General features: G+C 36.3%; 1 protein-coding gene across 1 annotated transcript; it reads right to left on the minus strand.

Annotated features, from left to right (window-relative positions):
* Positions 1-4,260: 4,260 nt before the first annotated feature.
* On the minus strand, positions 4,261-25,938 carry LOC135154970 (uncharacterized). Its single transcript, XM_064103222.1, has 7 exons — positions 25,929-25,938; positions 25,098-25,340; positions 17,680-17,958; positions 9,015-9,248; positions 8,368-8,631; positions 7,107-7,358; positions 4,261-5,491 (listed from the first exon to the last, which is right to left on the minus strand). Exons 1-7 carry the CDS (start codon positions 25,936-25,938, stop codon positions 5,253-5,255), a joined length of 1,521 nt encoding a protein of 506 aa, XP_063959292.1. The 3' UTR covers positions 4,261-5,252.
* Positions 25,939-26,893: the final 955 nt, after the last annotated feature.

Here is a 26,893-nt window from a genome sequence, read left to right on the forward strand (position 1 = left end):
TTCGTTATTTTCTTCTGCTAAATTTTGCTGCACCCCAAAGTAACGCAAAGGCAACCACCGGCCAAAATCAAGGTCGTTCTTCTGGCCTGGATTAAAAAAGATCCCCAAAACAGCGCCTGAAAAACCCAAATTCGACCCCAAATCCCCAAATTGTTAAAATCACAAAAAATTATAAGAAAGTGAGGACAGTTATTTTGGTTATTGCCTAAAAATTGTCAATCTGTGGTTGTTTGTTTACATCACGGCAGATTTGTTTTATTTTATTTTTTTAGGTTTCGATGCAATGTAGATTGGCAACACTACCAATGTATCGTAAAACTAAGTTTAGTCATGTTAGTGTACTGAATTCATCGGTTGAATTGCATAGGAAATGCGCTGATGTGCATTCTATGCATTAACTATCTCCACTGCTATCGTATGCTGTTATCGTTATATTACTGATAAATAACGATTCTTACTGCTTTTCATCAAAATAAAAAAAAAACTAAAATGGATGAAAAATCCCCAAATTTGTTTTTATTCCAAAACATTTTCTTTTCATCCCCAAAGTCTTCAAAAAATCCAAAAAATTCAAATTTTTGATGATGAAAATCCCTAAATGACAACGCTGCTAGTTAGGCCCGCGCTGGCATCTAGCAACCAAACTTCCAAAGGACTAAGGGCCATTCTTCGCATTGCACACATTTTTCCGGGTTTTCTTCAATAATTTTCTAATAAAATCAGCCAATTGAGGCAAACTTATTGCGATCTCACATCGTTTGGAAGTTATGCCCAAAAACCGTTTGGCCAGACATAAATTTAGTCCTAGTGCTAGGCAGTTCTGTCACTGTCTCGGGACAAAAAAAAACATTTTTGAACTTGCAAAAGGCCTATTGCATGAATGAGTGACCTCATCACAATCTGATGCTTTTCTCAGGGCCTGACACCGAGTAACTCCATTCAGTCCAACTATTTTTGACTAACGTTAGATCTATGGTCGCATACAAACAATTTTTCCTTGGCTTGGCAGGTACAATTTTTACATATTCTAAAATTTTCAAGATAGTTTTTCGCGCGAAAACATCATTTGATTTGTTTTCTTTTGAATTGACGGTTCTCTCAATACCAAGACAGCTTATCAAAAATTTTGATCAGAATCCTAGCTCTGAGGCGTCAAAATAGCCCAGTCTTTTTATGGTTAAAGGTGAATCCAACCTGTTATGTACTATTCAAGAAGCTTTGAATAGAAATTTTAGAAATTTTAGAAATGTACGTCCACATAGTGGACTGGTACGAGACGACGTCATTTTTTGGCGTTCCATATGCCTCAGGTCCTCACACACGTCCACTATCAGAATCGAGAACTTCGCCACATCCATTTTGCGGTTCTCCTAAATCATAGTGGACGTGTACTGAGTGACGTCATTTTGACCGTTTCAAGCCCAGCATGAAGATCAACCTTTCCCTTTTAAAACAGTTTTCAGTGATTTTTCACAAAATTAATACGGTGCATTATGTTTATCATATTTGGAATTGCTTTCTGACGTCCAAAATCTATATCGATACATATCCTAACTCGAGTAAAAAGTGAAAGGGCAATGTACAATCAATCTTGAAAATCAATCGTACGATCAATCGCTAACCTTTGTGTTACGGGGCCCCTGTGTATACCCACTTTGTCTAAGTTATGTTTGGCCTCAATCCACAGGGTCTAAAAGTTTATGTACAGACAAATCGTTTATAAAACATTTGTTCTTGTTGCCGTTTAGCTCATTAAAAAAATTGTCTATGTAGACTACAACACGTATCCGATTAGTCTACACCACTTATACGATTAGACGATCAAATCATAGAGTTACAGAAGTAGTTGGGTTAATACTAATGTAGTAAATTCGTGGTAGTCGGTAGTAGTAGCAGCAGTAGGAGTGCTGAATTTTCTAATTCAAATTTTAACTAGACAAATCATCAATCCAAAGTGCAGTCACTTCATTTTTTAGTGTGTGAGAGAGGGAGACAGATAAGGAGAGAGAGGGAGAGAGAGAGAGAGAGAGAGAGAGAGGGAGGGGAGGGGGGAGGGGTAGGGAGAGAGAGGAAGAAGACGGTGTACCAAATGCACGTTTGTATGTATATAACTATGTCACGACATATATATTTGTATTCTTATCATACCAATAGGCGGTAATAAACACTTGACCTTAATACCCATGCTATATAGCTCGTAATGAGCGTAAATGATTAACCAAATCAGCAGACATAATGCTCCTATACAAATACGAACATCATAAACTATATGATATCAACTTGATGAAGCAAATGGAATTTATGACACTGTGAGAGTCAGTGTTTGCATACATTATGTATATCATGCATGTACACATAATAGTGCTAAATACACCGATTGATTCCATCATAATCTTCATCTTCTTTTCTCTTGCTTATCTCTCTTATCTTCCTTTTCCTTTTCTTCTTTATTTTTTTTTCCTATGATCATCATTTTCAATATTATCAATTCTATTATTCTCATTATTTTTCTCATTATTATTATTAATATTATTATTATTATCATTATTATTATTATCTTCGTCATTTAGAATATTTATATATTTATTTATTAATCAATTTATTAATCATTTTATGTTGTTATTTATTTACTTAATATTTTTTGGTTTGAGTGTGAGGGAGGGGGGGGGGGGGGGCTATGATAATGAAGCAACCACCATTTCCCTGTTTCTTATCATTTATTAATTTGACATTACAGCGTATCATGTATGCAAAAAGTATAGTATCATGAAAAAATAATGATTGAATAAGCGCACGTGTCATTGATGTATTTTTTTCAAAGAACTATAGCATTCAATTATTTAAGTTATACGATTACACAGAACAATAATAACATACTCAATATAGATATTGCCAAAGGACCCCCAAAGCAATAAATGAATACAAATAAAAAAGCAGCATAATGATAATAAAAGACCGGAGGTGTTTTTCTTAGCTTAACGTTGACTACTGCATTACCAATAATTGTGAAATTATACTGACGTAGCACATTCCCATTCCCTCCTTGGTAAAGATATCGAAAAAGATCATCGTCTTATAATAATTAAATTTTTCATTTTCATCTTTATTTTACAAACATCATTTTTGCCAGTACTCGTTTCGGTTGCAACATCCAAGCAGATGGTGTCGAACCATTCTTTTTAATACTTCTGACTCTTCGCTTTCTCTCTCAGTAACTTTGATTATATCTCCTGGAACCGCCAACCATGTTGAAGACCGCATACCGTGAATGATTTTGTTGTTAGGCTAGGAAGACCATATACGGTAGGTCCTACTTCTCACTCATTAAGTTCGTATATCCAGTAATTCTACCTCTTTCCAGTATTTCCAGTAATACAGGCATTCCAGTATTTTTATTATCTCAGTCATTCCAGTACTTAAGTATCTTACTCATTCCATTATTTTCAATATCTCAGTATTCCCAGAATTTTACAGCATCTCGGTAATTTCAGTATGTCACTGCACTCATTTCAGTCCTTCTAACATTCAATGAGAATACATGAGAACTTATAAATGACAGATCTCAACGAAATAAGTACATTTGTAGAAATTTACTGAATCATGGTAATTGTCTTATCTTCTTTTTTTTCCCCAAAATCGTGGAAAGTAATTAAAAATGCACAATTAACACTATCACAAGTTATTAAACATAGTTTTTTTCTCAGCAGATATAGTACCTAATTACATTTTAAAGAAAGTCCCTACGTAGTCTATTACAACAAAAAAATACTGAATTTCCCTATGCAATGTTATGCATGGATACAAAATTATTCTACGCTCTCCACCGCTCCGAAACCATACTAAACATCAATCAAACCGTTTATTTTATCAATATATATACATACACACCATCACACACACACACACAACACACCCTCACACACACACCCTCTCACACACACACACACACACACACACACACATATATATATATATATATATATATATATATATATATATATATATATATATATATATATATATGTGTGTGTGTGTGTGTGTGTAGAGAATCACACAGAAAGACGAATACACCCCCACACACAGGGCTCTGGGAACTTTTTTTGGTTTGGGCGCCGAAGTGTTAAGTTGACAAGCTAAAAATAAGTTTTCACTCCAAATTGAAAAGTTGATAAGCAAAACAAAAATTAAAAGTTTTCACTCTGAATTGAAGGTCGTTTTGGCCTCAAGAAATTTGACAAGCAAAAAAGAAAACAAAAAGGGTTTAAAAACAAAATGATTGTTTTATTTTCTCAAATTTTCTACATCTATATACCAGAATTCCAGGGGGTGCTGCCTGTGGGAAATAATACTGTGTATTGTTGATGTTGCTTTGGTTCTCTACATTCTCATATACTTACTGTAACTATTTACTATACAATCTCATTTCTGGTTTGATCATCAGGGGCCCGTTGCAGAAAGAGTTGCGTTTAAACGCAAGTCAAAAATGCGCGCTGTTGATTGGTTGATAATCAAGTTGCGCATGATTTTTGGAGTTGCGATTGATTGCAACTCTTTCTGCAACGGGCCCCAGATCATGTTCAGCTCAAAATGTCGGGAGCCCTGCTTTTATAAGTGATTCTAAATGTTTCCACCACTCACCACTACGTTTACAAGTTTCCGATGCCATTTTCTCTACGTTTCTTGTCCCCCAAAAGCCTTTCACATGCGTATTCGTGTGTTTTCGGTGTTTCCTTAAGCTTTGTCTTTAGTTTTCATAAAGGGTTAAAATTGTGAACTATCCTCGTGTATCATCGAACAAACGAATAATACCAGAGCGCAGTAGTCAATGAATACATTTCCTTACTAAACATGATTTTAATTTGGCATTTTCCGGCCGTTAGGATTTGAATCTAAATCTAGCACCCTCTCTCGGCTATGATTTTATTTGTATTTGTTAATGGCGTTTGAGCAATTGCTTTACATACCTAGTAATTTGATATTAGAAAGCTGCTCAAATTTTCAACGCATTTTATGCTTGAGATGGCGTCTTATTTGAACAAGACAAATACGTAGATGTTATTTTTTGATCGGATACCAAAATCTGATGCAAAATCGGTAAATTTTATTCAATAAAATAACACATTTCTGAATTACATCTTTCACTCCACAACTGTTTCGTAGAACATGAATTAAAATAATCTACCAATGAATTTCGGAAGTGACATCCACTTTTTCGGGGAGGGGGGGGGGGGGGGTAACACTAAACATAGGCTTTAATTATCTCCGACTTGATCTGCTTGGTCTTCCTGGTTTGGTTTTGACAATGACACACTTGCGGTTGTGTCTTTATCGCTGTTATTGCCTCCGATGTCTGTATGGTCCTCATCGGTTGCTTCATCGACATTTGGCTTGGATGTGTTCTGATGGTCGCGATGTAAGCTTTGGCCATGCTGTCCTTTAGGCGACTTTGCCGTTTCTTGATCTCTTTGCGCCTTTGACCTCGGTTTGAATCCTTACGAGGAAAGACATAGAAATACATTACGAACGTCGAATTATATTATGTTACTGTATTACAAATTTGAACAACATTATTGTAGTCATATTTTTTCTTATAGTAAAGTCAGTCAGCGGTTTGTCGTTTTTCTTGCAAAACATACCTTATGCTACTGGTCACAATTTACCTAGATCTTGTTACGTATGAAGTGACGCGTGAGAGAACTATTGAGTGACAAAACAAAATTGGATTAGACGAACCTAGGGCACTCGTAAAAACCATGAGGGATGCTCCAGGCTGAAAATATTTATATTGTAATAAGTAGAGTAAAATTCGCATAGGAATGCTGAAAATTTGATGAAAATCGGATAACAAATAACAAAGTTATTGCATATTAAAGATTTGCATTATTTCGGTGAAACAATTTTAGGCATGTCTTCATGAATATTCATTAGGTGGGCTGATAATTTCATATCCCCACTTGTTCTTTAGTATTTCATTATATGAAATTAGGTTTATTATGCTACTGGTCACAATCTACCTAGATCTTGTTACGTATGGTCTGAGAACACACGTTAAGTGACGCGTGAGATAACTTTTGAGTGACAAAACAAATCGGTTTTCTAGATTAAACAAACCTTGGGCATTCGTGTAATGCGTAGACTGAAAGGGATGCTCTAGGCTGAGGATATTCATATTTCAATAAATAGAGTTTTATTCACAAAATAAAATGCAAAAAATTTAGATCGAATCGGATAACAAATAACAAAGTTATCGAATTGTAAAAATTTGCATTAATTCGGTGAAACAGTTCTAGGCATATCTTCAGGAATACTCATTAGGTTGGCTGATCCTACTTGTTCTTTTGTAATTCATTATATGAAATTAGGTTTATTTAAACATTTTCTCCCAAGAATTAAAACAATTGGATTGACAGCTGATTAAGTGCATTAGTTATTTATTACTGTAACTTATTTCATCATAATGTAGACACACCAATTACAAATGTATGAAAAAAACAAGTATGACTTCATGCAATATAATCATGTAACATAAGAAAAAAGATGTGGGGATGTGACATCATCAGCCCACTTAATGAATATTATTGATGACGTGCAGATAACCGTTTTCACAAAATATTGCTCAACTAAAAAAACGATATCTTTGTGATTTGCTATCTGATTTTGATGAAATTTTCAACATTTTGCTCTGTGAATTTTACTTTATTTATGTAGATGCAATTATTCTCTGCCCGGAGCATCCCTTTAACGGCCAATGTAAAACCGACATGTACTTTATTTTTACGGTGAACATTCGAACTCAGCATGAAAGTCCCAATGGACATTTTACTTCTGAAAGAAGCTTTAAAATTTTTGAACTTGGTATTAAATACACGTACAAAGATTAGTCATCGTAAGATAAATGTTAATAATAAAGACAAAAACCTTGAACAAATTTATTATTATTTTTTTTTATATTGTCCTATCTAATTATCGATAAGCGTAAATTTTTTTAATTTCCTTTTCAGTTTAGATTTTATACTCCACAATAGTTGCCGTTTCTAACTGAGGTCTAAAGAAGGTAAATCTCGTGGCACAGAAGTGACAAGAATACGTTTTAACATGTTCCGTACCGATCATTATTTCCAATGCTAGTTCCTTGAACCCAGCCTTTAGGAGTCTGTTACTCAGCTCTATCTCTTCATCCCTTGCCATAGGATTTTTAAAGATCATTCCTTCCCATGTCTCGAGGACATGCATAAGAGAGTTTTCTTGAGTTTTCCATATCTTTGTCGTCGTTATATCAAGAATCTGAGCTAATTTCATCGTGACCGCTAATTTGTACTTGGCGACATCATCTGCATGATCCGATTCTATCTCTTTGCCTATGTTAAGAATACATAAAAAGTAGAAATTTACATTAATATATATCATAAAACATAATCATTGCACTTAATGAAACTCTAGTAAAAAAAAACCCCGAATCCCCGGCAATTTTTAAAGTACGTGAGTATTTGTCATTCAGAGTTGTAAGAAGCCATATTAAGAAATGCTTGAACATGGAATCGGCAAGACGCGGGGTCAGGTACATAAAAAGTAGCAATGGCTTTTACTTGATTCCGTATGCATAAAACTGAGCGAGAAAATGCTTTTGATAGTAAGTTCAAGCAATCGCTTACTGACTGCTAGTATTTCCTTGAGAATTAAGCTATTGCTAAAAAGCGTATGCGTAAAGCGAGCATTTTGCTTGTGCGTTCTAGCAGTTGCTTGGTTTTTTCCAAGCTCCGTCAGAGCATCGTAAGCGTTTGCTTGACCAGGGCGTTCGAGTTTTTTAATCATATTTATGCAACTGAGAGAGAACCCCAAGGTGTAAAGTACAAAGCAAATGCCAAATATGAAAAAAAAAAAAAACGTATTTTGACACCAAGTCTTAGGAAAAGTTGTTATAAGAAGAAGTGCTAATTTGCACTGCCACATCTTTGCGCTCGTAGTCCTGCCTTTTCTGCGAGTCGCGTGACGTCGCTTTTGTTTAAACCGCTAGCAATTGCTTTCTGAAGGAAAAAGGTTCAAGCACGGTTATGCATAGGCAAATAAAGCAATTGATGAGGCATGATCTTTTGCTTGGCCAGCTGTTGCTTTTGTTTAAATCAACTTCTTGCCACCGATTGTTACTTTTTTAGGCACCTGACTCAATCATGAAAATGAACGTCTTGCCAAAAATTAAAATGTGAAAACATTTTGCTCCAACGTAAGATTGGTAGGGGGGGGGTTGTGGGTCGAGATAAATCTTTAACCCAGATCATTATCATTACGAAGGTGAAAGTAAAACGCAATGTGTTCATTAGATTACATTATCTGGAAAAAGAACGATGACCATATTTTTATCATTCCTACCACTATGAAGCTTAATACGTTCTGATGTAGGATCTGTTGAAGAATCAATGGATATCTTTTTAGCCCTGTCTGTATCAACTGTTCGCTGGATGTCATCTTCAGGAATTGCCACTTCATTATGGGTTTGGAGCGCTTGATCAGGTAACTTATTTCGCTCTCTAACTTCGAGGATCTTCCTGACCAATGATGGCTCGAAAGACTCTATATTATTGATTAACTCCTGAAAGATAGCTGCATTCTTACTGCAATCTCCAAGGTAAGTCCCTGCAAGAAATGAATTGACATGGTAGCTATCTGTTTGATATTGCTATGAATCACACTAATTCTCCAACATAAAAACAAACAAACCCTGATAACATTCGTACTAATGCCAAATAATTCTTTTTCATGAGGACGCATGAGAGATTATGCTCTATGTTGACTGCAAGTTCAAATTATGATACAACTCTTGAACTTCAAAATGCTCAGCTATAATGGAACGTGGAATCTGAATCAGAATGTGGGTTCTTTAGAAGTTCCGTTGGAATTCGTTTTATTGTCTCGTCCTAGTATGAACTTCATATGAAGCTGCCAGGTGTGCTCATCATTGACCGAGATCGAGGAAAGAGGAGAGTGTACATAAGTTATTTACCTAGGATCAAACTTACCGAAGAGGATTCCATCAGCTATGTCTTTACCTTGGACGGGATAGATGGCATCAGCAAGAGACGTTCTTGAATTGAAAGATGGTGGATGGACCATGAACTTCCAATCTCTTATCATGGTAATCACACTGCTCCTTTGGCCCATTCCTAAGTTCTTAGAAATTATATTTAGAGCTTCTTGATTACCCTTTGATTTCTCAACTAGTGCAAATGCATCAGCTAGGGATGTTTCATGGCCTATAATGAGGGGAATAAACATTAGGTATTTAAGGAAAATCATACTTATTACGTAACGTTATATCTTGTTATAACGTTGTTGCATGGTGGTGAAAAGTAAAGAGTAGTTTTTTCCTCCTTCGAAACAATGGTGACGTATGTTAAGGTCTTAAAGGCGACCCGAGCTTAACGTGTAACTCGCCGGGTAAGTTCGCGATAAAGTGTTCCATTGCAATTATAATGTACGCGCGCGCACTGAATGGGGAGTTTGTGCGAGAAAATCACTTCAATTCAGTAGTACACAGTACCCCGACGGCATGGGTGTCGATCACGGGGGGGGGGGGGTGGGGGATATACCCCCCCCCCCAATATTTCAAGTGGGGGGATGGCCTGTATTATCATCCCCCCCCCCCCAATAATTCAGGGTAGAAAAATTGTAATAATGATGATGAAAAAATGAAAAGTTTGATAATGATGATTATAGTGATGATTATAGTATGCCATCAATCAGTTTGTTTCCCTCGCAATTTGTGTATATTGTTATTAAATAAAAACATTCTTTTCCAGGACTTTTAAACAGATGGGTGCAGGTTCAAGATGAAAATGAATGAAATGTTTATGTACCGGTATATGATATTTTTTAAACACATGACATAAAAGGACCCCGACGAAAAAAAAACTTTTGTTTATAGGGTGTTCCATCCCACCAGTGGTGAATAAATTGATTTAAACAAATCAATTAATTCAAAAGGGTGGAAAAATAAACGGGTGGAAAAGGGTGGCAAGATAAACAGGGAAACCTCCATGGACGTAAATCCTAGAGGGGTAGATCTTGAAAAAAATACAAACAACTTTTCTCAGATTTACCCCTCCCCACATCCAAGTGCATGATGTTTGTCCCATTTAATCTACAACCCTTTTGAATATTAAACATTTTATCATGTGACCCCATCAGATACCTCTCATGAAAATATTGAGGTTCAGTGAGCTCAATATAATATGATCATATTTTTACAATTTTTTTATAAGTGAAATCAATTTATGGTTTCAGAAAGAATAATCATTCAGTTCTCTCTAAAGCGTATCTTCGAATATGAACATCGGAGGGTTTTTTTCCATGTTATTCTTGTTATTGTCATGGACTTGAATAACCAAACTTGGTTGATTTTTTCTTATTTTGGCAAAAAGAATTTTTTTTTTGAGTTTGGAAAGGGATGACAGTTTTGCATTCTATATGAGCACACTCATGCGGTATGTTAATTTCATTTTAACACATATATTAGCTGATATTACACACTGATGAGTCAAGAAGATGTTGGAGAAATATCATAAGATGACAGTTGAGTTTTGATTGTTTTTATGTTTGTTTTTGTTTCATGCACTTATAAAACATTTAAAACGTGTTAAAATCCAGGGTTAAAATTGTCTAAGGAATGACGGTAAGCCCAATGGCGCACGAGAAGCCACACAGTTTGTAATTTGTGTTAGTCTTAATTTGTCCGAATCTGCATTTTATCATCATGCATTAAGAAGAAAAAAGATATTGCCAGTCGGGTTAGATTTAAGAGAGAAGTTGTATACATCATGCTCAACAAACAGATCACTTTGTACATGGTCCAGACAATTTTTGTCATTTTTTCTTTCGTATGAGTTTAGAATAGGCTCACTCAGTGGGGTAACTACGGGGGGGGGCATGGGGGGCACATGCCCATGCACCCAATCGGCTGACAAAAAAAAAAACGAGGAAAAGGAGAAAAAGAGGGAGAGAGGAAGGGAAATGTAATGGGAAAGAAGAAATTATTGTTCATTATGATGTTATATTATACTATAATTCTGTTATATTACATAAGACGCATTTTTTTTCATAACTTTATGAAACATAATTTGATTAGGGCCCATGTCTTCATTGTTCCTGGTGCTCACATTGTCTGTTTAATTTTGACGAGATATATAATCCTGTGGTACTAAAACCTCCTGTTTTCAATATACTTCCTCGCACTTCGAATTATTATTTTATGTGCAATAGTATGCTTCTTTTCATGACTACTTAAAGTGATTGCCACATTTTAAGGTCTTAATATAAAACATTTCTTGTCCGTGCTTATGTTCGCATTAGTGAGATATGTCTGCTCTCCATGAATTCCTATAATCAGTCCTTAAAATGCCCCTTTTTCTGATCTCAATACCAAAAATTTTCAGGTCGCGCTTCGCGCTCGCATCATTTGGTTAATGAAATACGTATGGTCTTAGTGAATTCCTACAAACAAACTTTAGAATGCCCCTTTTCAGGTCTGAATTTCCTAAATTTTCAACTCGCGCTTCGCGCTCGCAATACTTGATTATTGCGATGCGTATGTTAATAATCATGATTACAATGACTTCAAGTGCTTCATGTGTAATTTCAACAAAATCAGCAAGCGCTTAGCACTCGCATTAGATGACTGTGGTGAGATATGTAGTGGATTCCTTAAATATAGTCCTTAAATCTCCCTGTTTGGGGTCAATATATACAAAAATTTCAGCTCGCGCTTCGCGCTCGTACTGTTTAGCGAGATAGGTACGTATCATGATTACAAAAAGTTGATTATAATGTCCCTTTTTACGTCCGAATATCAAAAATTTTAAGCTCGCGCTTCGCGCTCGCATTATTTCATCAGTGAGATACATATCTGTTTAATATATGGCACTGTCCTTAAAATGTGTCTATTAGGTCAGTATACCTGGCAACTGAGCGCGCTTCGCGTGCTCACTGACTCAAATTTTTTGCTGGTGCCCCCCGATGCCATGACCCACGGTACGCCACTGGGCTTACTTGTATAACACAAATTGAATTTAAAAAAAAATTATTTAAATACAATACACTGCAACAATGAAGGGATTTCCAAGAACACCATGCATATCAACCACTCCTAAATGTCCTAACTTGTGATTTTAGTGGGGGTAATATTATAAGATCCCCATCCACAAGAATATTTGTGTCAATCATCCCCCCCCCCCCCCAATCAAGAATACCGATCGACACCCATGCCCGACGGTACCATCAATATTCCATAAAACACGTGAGTATTAATACAGAGCAAACTTGTAATACCATTGACGAACCTCTTTGTCTTAGAGCGAAAACAAAAGCACGTGACAAACACTGTTCAACAGTCAAATTTGAGATAGTCTTGAACATATATTAATTGAAATGATTATAAATGAATTCTAGTGTCTTCAAATGAATCCCATTGTCTGATTAAAAACTATCAATGACCGACAACGCGTGAATTTAAATGCACTTTAATAAATTTAAGTGACTCCTAAATGATTTGAACGGAAAAACCTATGATAATAAGTATCAGGGGCAGTGGCAGTGGCGTAACAGGCGGGGGGCAGGGGGGGCAAGTTGCCCCCCTGGCGGATTTCACCGGGAAAAAAAAAACGGGAAAAAGAAAAAAGGGAGGGGGAAGAAAGAGAAGGGGGGAGGAAAAGGGAAAAGGAAAGGAGGAAAGGGAAAATCAAAAGAAAACGAAGAACTTATTATTTTTTTATGAAAAAGGAAGGAAAGCGGGAAAAGGAACGAAAGAAGAACATTCGAGAAAGAACAAATCATTTCAAAATAGGCCTAAGTAAAGCAATAGCATGATGGGAATAAATTTAAAGATGACAAAGAGGCAAATAATAGCGGGAAATGAAGATAGATTTCGTCAAAAGCTAAATTGGAAAACAAAGAACAAGAAAAAAAATACTTTATAACACGACCGGGCTGCCGAGGATTGAATATAAAGAGCGGGAAGAAAGACGGACTGCATGCATATAACATTCTGCTATAGGCTTGCTAAATTTTATTAAAAAAAGCTTTGCCCAAGACCCCACGCAGTAGGGGCTCCTCATCTAAAGGCCTAACATTCAAATGGCTCTATAACGTCCCCCCCCCCCTTGTAGGGACCCTTCCTACATTAAGCTTTTCGTTCAATCACTGGCGTACAGGCGTGGGGTCTTGGTTCCACACCCAAGGGGAAATAAAAGAAATATAGGAGACAAATTAATGAAACGAATGGAAACAATTAAGTGTGTTATTTGCTGAATATAATGGAAAAATCTATCACATAATTATTATTTTTTTCCCAGCTCGCTTGCTCGCTGGCGACTTTCTATAAATTTTCCCACATCGCTATGTTTCGCCCCCTCAAAACATTTGGTTCATTACGCAACTGGGTTGAATGAATGTGTTGTGTAAAAGCTATATCCTGTATATGCCCGCGATTCGATTAAAATGGCGGCAATCTGCGAGGTTTAAATGGCTTTGATATCAAGAAGTTCCGGGGGCTCCGCCCAGGACCCCAACCACATAGCACTGTCGTATGTGAGTATGGAAGGGTTGGGCCATGGCCCCTAAAAGTTCTGCAACAAAAAAGAGGAAAGAAAAGCACAGAAAAAGTGTAGGACTATGATTTTATTTACTGAATATATTGTAAAAAAAATATAGCAAAGTTAGATTCTCATGAAAAGGTGATTTTTTTTTCTCGCTCGCTTCGCTCGCTTCGCTCGGGATTTATATTAAGCAGCTTTTTAGTACATGTGCCATACTGCGCCCCTGTTTTTTTTTTACTCTTCACGCTACTGCTGCAAAAAATCCTATTCACAATGGCATACAGACCACAACAAAAGAAATGGAAAGAGAGAAGATTGATATATATTCTCTGGATATCATGTCAAAATCTATCACAAAATTGATTCTTTGTATTTAAAAATGTCAAATTTTTTGCTCGCTCGCTTCGCATTCTCGCAACATTTAAAAAAAGATAAACTCTGCCCGATCCACAATATCTGGCCCTCTCAAAATAGTCGCCTCATTACACCATTACGCCTAGTACGAGGTTACGGTATGCTATATGACCGGGAAATTTTTGGCTCTTGCCCCCCCCCCCCCCCCCCCCCCCCCCTGGTCACCGACCCCTGTTACGCCGCTGGGCAGTGGAACGTATTTTTGTTGAGGGGGGAAGCAAAAAGGGAACTTATATGTCAAAATGGGCATTTGGTGCAAACGAATATTTTCACCGAAAAATTATCATATGCGTGAAGTAATTGTGAGTTTTGTGGTACTAAATTTGAGCACAGCCTTTTTGAAGGGATTTGTGATTGATTACACATAAATGTATGCTTTATTTCTTCTGCGAGCAAACGATTACCGAAAAATTTAAAAATCTGTAAAAAATTAAATTCGATTTTTGGTGAATTTTGGTGAATATTAATGTCAAAATGTCACCTTTGCGAGATGTTACAAGCGCGAATCACCATCTCAAACTTCTGGATATTTTATGTAATAAGACAAAATAAAATACATTACGACCAGTTTTTGTTATGAAAAAAATGTCTAATCTAATTAAATAACTAAAGAATTTACGCAAGCGCGAAGCGCAAGCATTTAGTGACTGATGAATAGGATACATCTAACAAATCAGGTATGGGAGAGCGGGGCTAATCCGCCCCAGGAGCAAGTCCGCCCACAACTTGATCTGACACTTTGCCGTGACTGGATGAATTACAATTCACAATAATACATACATACATACATACATGATAAACAAAGAATAATTGGATTAAGATGTCAATTTCAAAAAGTGAACGTGTATAGAAAATTAACTAAGTATTCAATAACTAAGTCCAATAAGTCGGAGAAGGTCCCTAGATCCCGAAAATACGAATAGTAGGCATATAACTATAATTTTTCGTAAAATCAAAATATATAATTAGCCCAACACTGCTTACAATGACTGCATATATTGAACAATTACACAATGTTACATATGTAAATACAAATGAGAGGCACAAATAAAAATTATATAAAAGTGCAAAAATAATTGAAATGAAAAAGCTGATGCAAGATTTTAAAAAAAAGAGAGGGAGAGACAGAGAGAAAATAATTCTTCAAGTCAATCACTGTTGAGTTTTATGTATTTGGAAAACGATATGCTTTTCAGCTATGGTTTAAACTAAGCAAGCTTTGGGGGAACCTTTAATCTATTAGCTAATGAAATCCAGAAATAATCTATTGCCCAATTCATATTTTAAGTGGTAATTCAGTGTTCTGTGTTGATCATTTAGTCACACATTGAGATATCACTATATCACAGGGGAGGCGCGTACTTGGAGCAGGGGACACATGACCCCCAAGTGCCCCCCACCCCCCCCAAAAAAAAAATAATAATATCCGCTGGAAACTAATCCTTTTCCAAAATAGGATGCATTTCAAAATTAAATATGTCTTTTTCTAACGAATATACGTTTTTAGAAGTAAATTATACATTTTTGGTTAGAAAATCAATACATTTTTGGCACGTGCTTCGCGCTCTATCAATTATTAGTGAGAAAGGTATACCTTATCATGTTTATGGTTTTCAAAATGTTTAGAATGTCCAGTATCTAAGTTTGAAATAATAACAAATTTTTCCTCGCGTTTCGCGCTGGCATCAATTATTTTTTTAAAACAAATGTTCATTATATATATTTTTGGTTTAAAAAATGTTAAAATTTTCAGTTTTCAGGGTTGGGATATCACAAATATTAAACTCGAGCCTCGAGCTCGCATTATTTCATTGGCGAGATATGTAGGCCTATCATATTCATAAGTCACTAAATGCTGACCATATCAGGTTCCTTTTCAGGTCAGAAGGTCCTATATATAAACAAAATCAGCTCGAACCTACAGCTGGCATTAATTCATTAGTTAGGTACACATCTTTTTTCATATTTAAAAAATACTCGAAATGTTTCATTTCCATGTCTTATTACAAGAAATGTCCGAATGTTTGAGGTCGTGATTCGACCTCAATAATTAGAATTAATGCCCTTTTATCTTAACAGTGAATAGCACCATGAAGCGAGTTTTGAAACTTCAGATTGGAATTTTTCCAAAGCGCTACTCTCTCGCGGAAAAAAGAGCCTATATATCTCAGCAATCAGTTAAAAAAGGCTTTCCTCAACTTACAAATTACTACAAAAACAACCAACTACTCCACGCAGATAGCAGTGTCATATAGGAACATTATACGTTTGCACCAGATGCAAATGGAAACATATGTACCCTTATTATCTTTGCCTCCCCCCTCTCCAAATGAAAATATGTTAAGTGCCGGCCCAGATTTACTTTTTAAATCCATGTTATTCTAATTTTTAAAATATTCACGGACAATACACTCTATTAATTCTGGTTAAGTTTTTCTTCCTTTTTGGTTTGTAGTCCATTCTAAAAATACAAATAAAAAAGAGATTTAAGACATATGATAACCTGGTATTAAAGTACCTTTATTGTCTTTGCCTACCCCCCTCCAAATAAAAATATGTTAAGCACCGCCCCAGCTTTTACTTTTTGAATCCATGTTATTCTAATTTGTAAAATGTTCACGCACGAAACACTCTATAGGCTTCTGGTTAAGTTTTTTTCTTCTTTTTTTTTCGTTTTTAGTCAATTCTAAAAATACAAATAAAAGAAATTCAATACATATAATAACCTGATGAAAATAAGTTCCCTTATGTCTTTGCCTCCCCCTCCAAATGAAAATATGTTAAGCATTGCCCCAGCCTTTCCTTTTTCAATCCATGTTATTCTAATTTGTAAAATATTCACGCACAAACCACTTTATATGCTTGTGGTTAAGTTTTCCTTCTTTTTGGTTTGAAGTCCATTCTAAAAATACAAATAAAAGAAATTCAATACATATAATAACCTGATGAAAATAAGTTCCCTTATGTCTTTGCCTCCCCCTCCAAATGAAAATATGTTAAGCACTGCTTCAGCCTTTCCTTTTTCAATCCATGTTATTCTAATTTGTAAAATATTCACGCACAAACCACTTTATATGCTTCTGGTTAAGTTTTTCCTCCTTTTTGGTTTGAAGTCCATTCTAAAAATACAAATAAAAAGAAATTTAGGACATATAGTAACTTGGTAAAAAAAAGTGCAGCATATTAGAGGCAATCGTGTGCTTGTGCATGTAGAGGATCCTATGCGTGCATCCGATCCCAAACAACACAGAAGCAAACACGGAGGCACTGCGCACACACACTGGACACATTTTCAATAGGCTAGGGAGCGAGTTACGCTATAGCAGTAGTTAACACTTTAAGACCTTAACAGACGTAAACAACTATTAGGTTGGACGAAAATATTCGCCTTTCCACTCTGACTTTCTACATGTCTGTTGTCATGATGAAAAAATGTACAGTCCAGTGATAACGAAGAGAATCACACACGTCTCATGAATTAAATACTGATTTTGCAATACGAGACTAAAGAGAGAGAGAGAGAGAGAGAGAGAGAGAGAGAGAGAGAGAGAGCAGAATAGAGAAAGACAATGGTTTCCTCTATCACGGGACCATGTGGAATATTGAGGAAGAGATTGTCAACATTATACCTATCATCTGATCATACGATAGGTATTATACATGAATGAAACGATTGAATTACCACATCCAATTAATACAGCTATGTCCTTGTATCCAATCTTGGAAAGCTCTTCACTTAATTTCTTCCTATCTCCTTTGATGAAGTCATGAAGTTTTATTAATACAGCAGTAGTTCCCTTAGTGAGATGGTCAGGTGCGTACTGGACTCTGTATTTTGTTAACGTCTCATCAGGAATTTCAAGAGCCTTCGCTAACGGATACACATCTTCGAGGAGTAGGCGGAAGGCAATGTCAAGTAATTCGCATAGCCCTACGTTGTCCGACCTCGAGGTGAGCAGATCTATAGATAAAACAGAAAATTATGAACAAGAATCTAAGCCAAGTGGCGTTGTAAAGTAAACTTCATGTTTGGCATGTTTGGTTGTGAGTAAAGTTAGGTTTATGACAAAACGCAATTCGACGCCTAAAACGTGTTTTTTTTCTTTCAATACTTTTCAGGATAGTTTTGTTCTGTGTGATATTAGTAGCAAACTAAACTGAAAGGGTGATAAACGAACTTTCCCTCAATGGAAGACCTAATAATACATACCATTATCCTGCAAACTACTATATCCTACTCGGCACCATAGTAGTATGTATGGTCAAGATAGACCACATGTCAATCACATGTGATTGACAGGTGTCAATCACAATAGTGAATAGGCTAATCTCCTACTTGATTAATCCCCAACTGGTAATGAATAAGACAAATCCTCTATTGTAATGAATAGGGTAATCTCCTCCTTGATTAAACCCCCAACTTGGTAATGAATAGGACAAATCCTCTATTGTAGTGAATAGTATAATCTCCTACTTGATTAAACCCCAACTTGGTAATGAATAAGACAAATCCTCTATTGTAATGAATAGGGTAATCTCCTCCTTGATTAAACCCCCAACTTGGTAATGAATAAGACAAATCCTCTATTGTAATGAATAGGGTAATCTCCTACTTGTTACTGAATAGGACAAGTAATGAATGGGGTAATTATCCTCATCCCAAATGAATAGGGCCATCTCCTCCTCAATGAATGGGACAATCTCCTACCTAATGTTGATATCAGTGAGGTCAAAAGCGGAGAGTCGTTGTGGGGATGAACATAATTAATTTTTAAATTTATGTTAGACAAAGCGGTCAAGTTGGACATGGAGATTTTTTGTAATGTGTGGAGAGTAGGGATTGATGATGGGACAATAGAATTAGGGTAGTGAGTTGGTCAAGTTCACTCTTTTGAGTGGGGATTTTGGATACAGGCAGATGTTTGCCAATCAGCTCATCTGTGTGTGTGTGGGTTTATGGATGCAGATTTTGGATGCAGGTAGATGTTTGCCAAGCAGCTCATCTTTGTGGGGTCTTGGATGCCGACAGGTGTTTGCCGTTTGCCAAGTAGCCTCATCTTTGTTAGGTTTTGGATAAAGCTATTAAAAGCCAAGTAGTTTTCAAGACATCTGCAAGAAGCCATATTGTAATTGGATAATTATGAATTAACGGTGACCTCGTGAAACACTTGGTTAAGGTGACCATAGGGATGCATCATTGATTAGTGACCCTCGATGGTCATGAAGTTAGAGTGGAATAGTATTATTGGTTACACAGTGAACCTAATTTCAGGGGGGTCGCTTACAATTTAACATGACTGTTTCCACGGTTTCATGCAGGATAGCTGTCACCCAATCGGTATGTCTCATTCCGCCATTTTGGCGTTGCAACGTCTACGGCGAAACATCAGCATCGTCATGATTGTGGAGTTGTGGGGGGCGTAATAAGAGAGTTTAGCTAGAATCCACTTCATTCCCTCACATTATTCCAGCAGTGTGGCGTTGCGGCGTCTAACGGCGTCATGGGGTTGCGGTATAGGAGGATCGCAATTTACCATTTGGCAATGAGTTCGACGATGTTTGGTGATTAATAATGTCAAATGTCGGTCCCAATTATAAATCATCATTTCTCATAGATGCATGTCTGTAAAAACTTATCACACGCACACTCTACATGTAGAACAGAAACACACACTCTCTATTTATCGGATAGTGGGGGTTAACACTTCTTCCAATTGTTGTCACATGACCCTCCGTTTATTTTCAAAATCTTCAACCTCGAGAAAACAAATAATTATTCAGATCGAGTGTCAATTCAAAGAGCAGGAATGTATCAATGTTGTCGATAGACTCGGGGCACTTTATCATTTGGAATACTTTTTTATTCAATTTTGTACTTCCCGAGATCGAAGTTGAGAATATCTCATTTTTATGGGAAATATATTTACAGAGGGCAATAAATCGGATCAAATCGTCAAAGTTTATGTTTGCAAGGATTTTATCAAATAAAACAACAAAAACTTTCACTCTTATGTCTAAGGAAAATTATTTATATTATCATTGTTATAAACACAAACCTCAGTATGACACGATTTTTCAAGTGTCATGTTTGCTGCGCCAATGCAGTGCAAATAACAGCAAGATTAACACAATGTAGACAGAGAGTATGAATGAACTATGACACTTCATGAAGTAGATATTCAGACAATCTATTTCATTGAAAGAATTGTATTGCCAACAGATGGTTCGCAATTGATGAGCTATTGTATTCATTATTTGGATAATGTGGCCGATAGAGGGCGTGCTATATCATTTCAGATTTAATTAGTTTGGAAACTGTACTTTCAGAGAACTTTAGAATATTTCCTTGACAGTAAAATATAATTCCAGATAGAATTAAGGCGCTCAGTCGCATCGGCAAATCTGTAAATTTCATACAGCGCGTCCCTAAAAAATGTCCCTCTGACATAAGGCTGAATTAATTTAAAATATGGAAATTATTCTCGAGTAAAATAATGTATAATTATAGGAAGCTCATCTCAAGTCCTCACTTCTCAAACAATTTCATTGGTCTTGCTTCAGCGGTTTTGAATATACAGTAATTATGTAACAATGGTGCTTTTCAGCCTATTCCAAGTTTTCATACATGCATCAAGTTAGATTATGATCATGATATAAGCTTTCTACTCCTGTACATTATTTTGATTGAATGAGAGTACTACAACACTTTGGAATAACTTCAGCTTGGCTATGTCAGAGGGACATTTTTGGGGGGGACGTGCTGTATGTAGGTCTACATTCGTAGACATGGTAGAGGTGACATGATTGAAAACACTTCATTGCGGCGTACATTGCTCTGTTTTGACGGCGTTACGGCGGCGTACGGTGGCGCTACGGCGCATCTAACGGCAATGAACATTGCGCCATGGCGTCATAGTTTGACAATACTCACCATGTAATATAAAGTGGCGATGCAATTGTTGCACTATCATTTGCAAGCTTAACATCTTCAAGTCAACATGAATACTCTCTCAAACCGATTTGCTTGTTCCCTATGCGATAAGACGTATAGTCGCAGGTTTGACGTGAAGAGGCACGAACAAACTGCGCATCGAGAAATGGAAACGGATGAGGAACCGAATGAAACTAAATCTGAGAATGAAGACTCCAGTGATAATGAAAATATCATAGAGGAAGATTCTAAAATGATAGAATCAGAAAGTGAAGAAGAAGACAATGGAGATCCTGAAGACAACCTAGTTTATCAAGAATGGTTCAAACTGGCTCTAGCAGCAACCGATGAGATGAGAAATGAAAAATACGAAAAATATATCTCACGGGGTATGGATGAGGAAGAAGCTCGAGAGAATGCTCACACAAAAGTTTTATGGGCAGTCAAACGAATCTTCTTCGACCACTACTCTTACTTCTTGCGACATAGCTTGTATCTTGAAGAAGATGACAGCAATCTTGACATTCTATCTGATATCAAAGAAAGAGTAGAGAATGGAATGGATATTCGGAAAGCAATACAACGCGTGTTGGCCAGACACGGAACAAAGTTTGATGTCCTATTTCAATACCAGGAAGAAGAGGAGTATGAAGAAGAGATGGAAGGGATTGAAGAAAGTGACAACTAGTGCACATAATAATACAGAACAAACTTTGTAGATTGTAGAAAGCTGAACATGTATTATGATCATGATGAAATGATATTTTTGTCCATGCTGATAAGTTCCAAGAGAGTGACCACATATAATATATGAATGTACTTTTTGATACCTACAAATTAAAAATATGCATTGCTTGTTAATATATTGTTTCATACTGCAATTAAAATAACAAAATTTGCTGATGTGAAATATATTTTTGCATAAGATGTGTTTTTTCCTTCTCTTGTGCTTTGTCGTTGGACGGATTGATGCGATTAAACGCTTTCTATCAACAAAAATAAAAATTGAATTCATGACTTTGCCGTTAGTTGCGCCGTAGCGCCACCGTACGCCGTCAAAACAGAGCAATGTACGCCGCAATGAAGTGTTTTCAATCATGTCACCTCTACCATGTCTACGAATGTAGACCTACATACAGCACGTCCCCCCCAAAAATGTCCCTCTGACATAGCCAAGCTGAAGTTATTCCAAAGTGTTGTAGTACTCTCATTCAATCAAAATAATGTACAGGAGTAGAAAGCTTATATCATGATCATAATCTAACTTGATGCATGTATGAAAACTTGGAATAGGCTGAAAAGCACCATTGTTACATAATTACTGTATATTCAAAACCGCTGAAGCAAGACCAATGAAATTGTTTGAGAAGTGAGGACTTGAGATGAGCTTCCTATAATTATACATTATTTTACTCGAGAATAATTTCCATATTTTAAATTAATTCAGCCTTATGTCAGAGGGACATTTTTTAGGGACGCGCTGTATGAAATTTACAGATTTGCCGATGCGACTGAGCGCCTTAATTCTATCTGGAATTATATTTTACTGTCAAGGAAATATTCTAAAGTTCTCTGAAAGTACAGTTTCCAAACTAATTAAATCTGAAATGATATAGCACGCCCTCTATCGGCCACATTATCCAAATAATGAATACAATAGCTCATCAATTGCGAACCATCTGTTGGCAATACAATTCTTTCAATGAAATAGATTGTCTGAATATCTACTTCATGAAGTGTCATAGTTCATTCATACTCTCTGTCTACATTGTGTTAATCTTGCTGTTATTTGCACTGCATTGGCGCAGCAAACATGACACTTGAAAAATCGTGTCATACTGAGGTTTGTGTTTATAACAATGATAATATAAATAATTTTCCTTAGACATAAGAGTGAAAGTTTTTGTTGTTTTATTTGATAAAATCCTTGCAAACATAAACTTTGACGATTTGATCCGATTTATTGCCCTCTGTAAATATATTTCCCATAAAAATGAGATATTCTCAACTTCGATCTCGGGAAGTACAAAATTGAATAAAAAAGTATTCCAAATGATAAAGTGCCCCGAGTCTATCGACAACATTGATACATTCCTGCTCTTTGAATTGACACTCGATCTGAATAATTATTTGTTTTCTCGAGGTTGAAGATTTTGAAAATAAACGGAGGGTCATGTGACAACAATTGGAAGAAGTGTTAACCCCCACTATCCGATAAATAGAGAGTGTGTGTTTCTGTTCTACATGTAGAGTGTGCGTGTGATAAGTTTTTACAGACATGCATCTATGAGAAATGATGATTTATAATTGGGACCGACATTTGACATTATTAATCACCAAACATCGTCGAACTCATTGCCAAATGGTAAATTGCGATCCTCCTATACCGCAACCCCATGACGCCGTTAGACGCCGCAACGCCACACTGCTGGAATAATGTGAGGGAATGAAGTGGATTCTAGCTAAACTCTCTTATTACGCCCCCCACAACTCCACAATCATGACGATGCTGATGTTTCGCCGTAGACGTTGCAACGCCAAAATGGCGGAATGAGACATACCGATTGGGTGACAGCTATCCTGCATGAAACCGTGGAAACAGTCATGTTAAATTGTAAGCGACCCCCCTGAAATTAGGTTCACTGTGTAACCAATAATACTATTCCACTCTAACTTCATGACCATCGAGGGTCACTAATCAATGATGCATCCCTATGGTCACCTTAACCAAGTGTTTCACGAGGTCACCGTTAATTCATAATTATCCAATTACAATATGGCTTCTTGCAGATGTCTTGAAAACTACTTGGCTTTTAATAGCTTTATCCAAAACCTAACAAAGATGAGGCTACTTGGCAAACGGCAAACACCTGTCGGCATCCAAGACCCCACAAAGATGAGCTGCTTGGCAAACATCTACCTGCATCCAAAATCTGCATCCATAAACCCACACACACACAGATGAGCTGATTGGCAAACATCTGCCTGTATCCAAAATCCCCACTCAAAAGAGTGAACTTGACCAACTCACTACCCTAATTCTATTGTCCCATCATCAATCCCTACTCTCCACACATTACAAAAAATCTCCATGTCCAACTTGACCGCTTTGTCTAACATAAATTTAAAAATTAATTATGTTCATCCCCACAACGACTCTCCGCTTTTGACCTCACTGATATCAACATTAGGTAGGAGATTGTCCCATTCATTGAGGAGGAGATGGCCCTATTCATTTGGGATGAGGATAATTACCCCATTCATTACTTGTCCTATTCAGTAACAAGTAGGAGATTACCCTATTCATTACAATAGAGGATTTGTCTTATTCATTACCAAGTTGGGGGTTTAATCAAGGAGGAGATTACCCTATTCATTACAATAGAGGATTTGTCTTATTCATTACCAAGTTGGGGTTTAATCAAGTAGGAGATTATACTATTCACTACAATAGAGGATTTGTCCTATTCATTACCAAGTTGGGGGTTTAATCAAGGAGGAGATTACCCTATTCATTACAATAGAGGATTTGTCTTATTCATTACCAGTTGGGGATTAATCAAGTAGGAGATTAGCCTATTCACTATTGTGATTGACACCTGTCAATCACATGTGATTGACATGTGGTCTATCTTGACCATACATACTACTCACCATAAATTACAGATGGGATTCAAACAGCCTCGAAATATGCATTAAGATGTGTTAATGCGCAACTATTCTGCCTTTCCTTCGTTGTCCATAGATCCAACCCAATGTAAACCATGTACACTGGAAATTTTTTTGGTGTTAACTGTTTTTAAGTTTCGGCCTTCAAAGCAACAATTTAGATACTTTCAGATGTATGAATAATGTCTAACAGCAAAATGAACAAACTTTCTACACGCAAATGCATGGAAACAAGATCCTGCTAAAACCAAGACGTCATAATTATTTGGCATGTTTAGAGCGTTTTCGAGTGAAATTTTTGTATTTTGTAGCATTCCAAATTAACTTCCAGAAAGTGTGTAGGCCTTTTTTCTATAATGTCTTCGACCCGTTTCCGCGGAAAAAGTGGTTAAAAAACTAATGACATGAATAAAGCAAGAATATTTTGACCAAATCCTAATATACTACTTGTACTACTCCAAAAGTTAAGTAGTATACATGTCCAATCAGAGTATATTTACCCATAACTTTTGCGGATTTCAGCTTTTCACGGAGTTTATTCTCAAAGTTCTCTTCCGGATGCTCCGTCATCCAACCCCGAGCATACGCTCCTATCACATCCGCACAATGAACACCTTCTTGATCTTCTCCGAATGTTCGTTTGATTTTGTCATGCTTATATGTGGGAAGGCAGGCAGCGATTCTAAGAACTTCGTAATTGATGGAGTCACTGAGCAGAATATCCGGAGTCTTAACGGTGTTAACTGGGGATTAATGTGAATTGAAGTTATCTATTAGGACATTATTGGCATTTGTCAATATTCTTGGTCGAAACACAAAAAGTAGCACAAAGCAAATATACAATTTGAGGAACATTAGTAAATGAACAAAAACATATTAACAGTATTTCATGAAATCTTAAGTTTTCTTTCATTAAATTAGACATGAATAATAGAAAAGAGGGTCAAACATGGAGGGGAAAAAGAGAGATAAAAAGAGAGTGTGTAAGTTAGAGGGGGGGGGGGGGGGTGTGGCGAAGGATGATGAACAGAGTGATATGAAGAAAATAGACGAAAAAAAAATATCGTCAGTCATTACCTGAATACCTAATGTAAAACACAATGTGATAGCCATATAAAGTGTTCAAATGCAAAAAAAAAAATAATGATAACAAATAACGCGTTGCATTTTATTGTTAAGTAAAATAATAAATAAGCCCTAAACAAATAGTCTATGAGGAGGGGATGGCGGATGACAAAACCGATGAGTGGACATTTCCAAATTATGTGGTCACTCCAAATTACAGAATATTTGTAAATAAACGTGTTTAATAGGTGTAAATAATGCCATACCATCATTCATTCTCTGTGATGTTATCAAATAAAGGATGTTAAGGGGTTCCAGTAAACGAAAGACAAAGAAATTAAATAAAACAATATGAAATCTAATTTCACTGTGACATACCGTAGGGAACGAATCCTTAAAAGTTGCTTTCAATATGAATGTAATTTGCCTTTATTTCATCCTCAATTAGAAATATACATAATACAATATATAAGAAACTATTAACAAGTAAAAATGAAATTGAATATGGATAGCGGATTGCATAAAGCCACAAGGCATTGTATAGATGAAGTCCCCCACAAATAGACACATGGTAGATGAGAAGCGCTTAATAAATGTAACTATTAGTATTATTGTTATTAATATTATGATGATGATGATGATAAAGAAAGGATAAGATAAAACATAAAACAAGATATATAAATAGAAACAAAAATTAATGTACAAATCAGGCTTCACTAATTCAGTATGGGATAGAAAAAAACCTCCGGGTTATACATTAGGACGCAAATGATGAAGAAATAGTGGACATTTATCAAGGAAACGGTCACCCCCTTATAAAAATCGCCAATGGTATTTGAATGGTGGCGAATGGTAGTTGAATGGTGATCTGAATGGTAAATGGTACGCGAATGGTATTTCAGTGGTGTTTCAATGGTAAGTTCTTAATGGTAAGTGGTAGTTTATGGTAGCTGAATGGTGATCTGAATGGTAAATGGTACGCGAATGGTATTTAAGTGGTGTTTCAATGGTAAGTTCTTAATGGTAATTGGTAGTTTATTTAATGGTAAATGGTATACCATATACCCAATGGTGTCTCAGTGGTATGTGTCTAATGGTATGATTGGTATGATGAATGGTATACCATACCCAATGGTGTCTCAGTGGTATACAATGGTGTCTCAGTAGTATGTGCCTCTAATGGTATGATTGGTATGATGAATGGTATACCATATACCCAATGGTGTCTCAG

The sequence above is a fragment of the Lytechinus pictus genome, chromosome 8 (genome assembly GCF_037042905.1).
Source record: "Lytechinus pictus isolate F3 Inbred chromosome 8, Lp3.0, whole genome shotgun sequence".
Classification (NCBI taxonomy): domain Eukaryota; kingdom Metazoa; phylum Echinodermata; class Echinoidea; order Temnopleuroida; family Toxopneustidae; genus Lytechinus; species Lytechinus pictus.

What these genes read in the sequence shown, in the direction of transcription:
- LOC135154970 (XM_064103222.1), bottom strand. An exon ending in AGCTGTATTAATTGGATGTG is followed by an intron (nt 9,249 to 17,679) that starts GTAATTCAATCG and finishes CCCTCATTATAG; the next exon opens with GCCATGAAACATCCCTAGCT. An exon ending in AGCATTGGAAATAATGATCG is followed by an intron (nt 5,492 to 7,106) that starts GTACGGAACATG and finishes TTTCCTCGTAAG; the next exon opens with GATTCAAACCGAGGTCAAAG.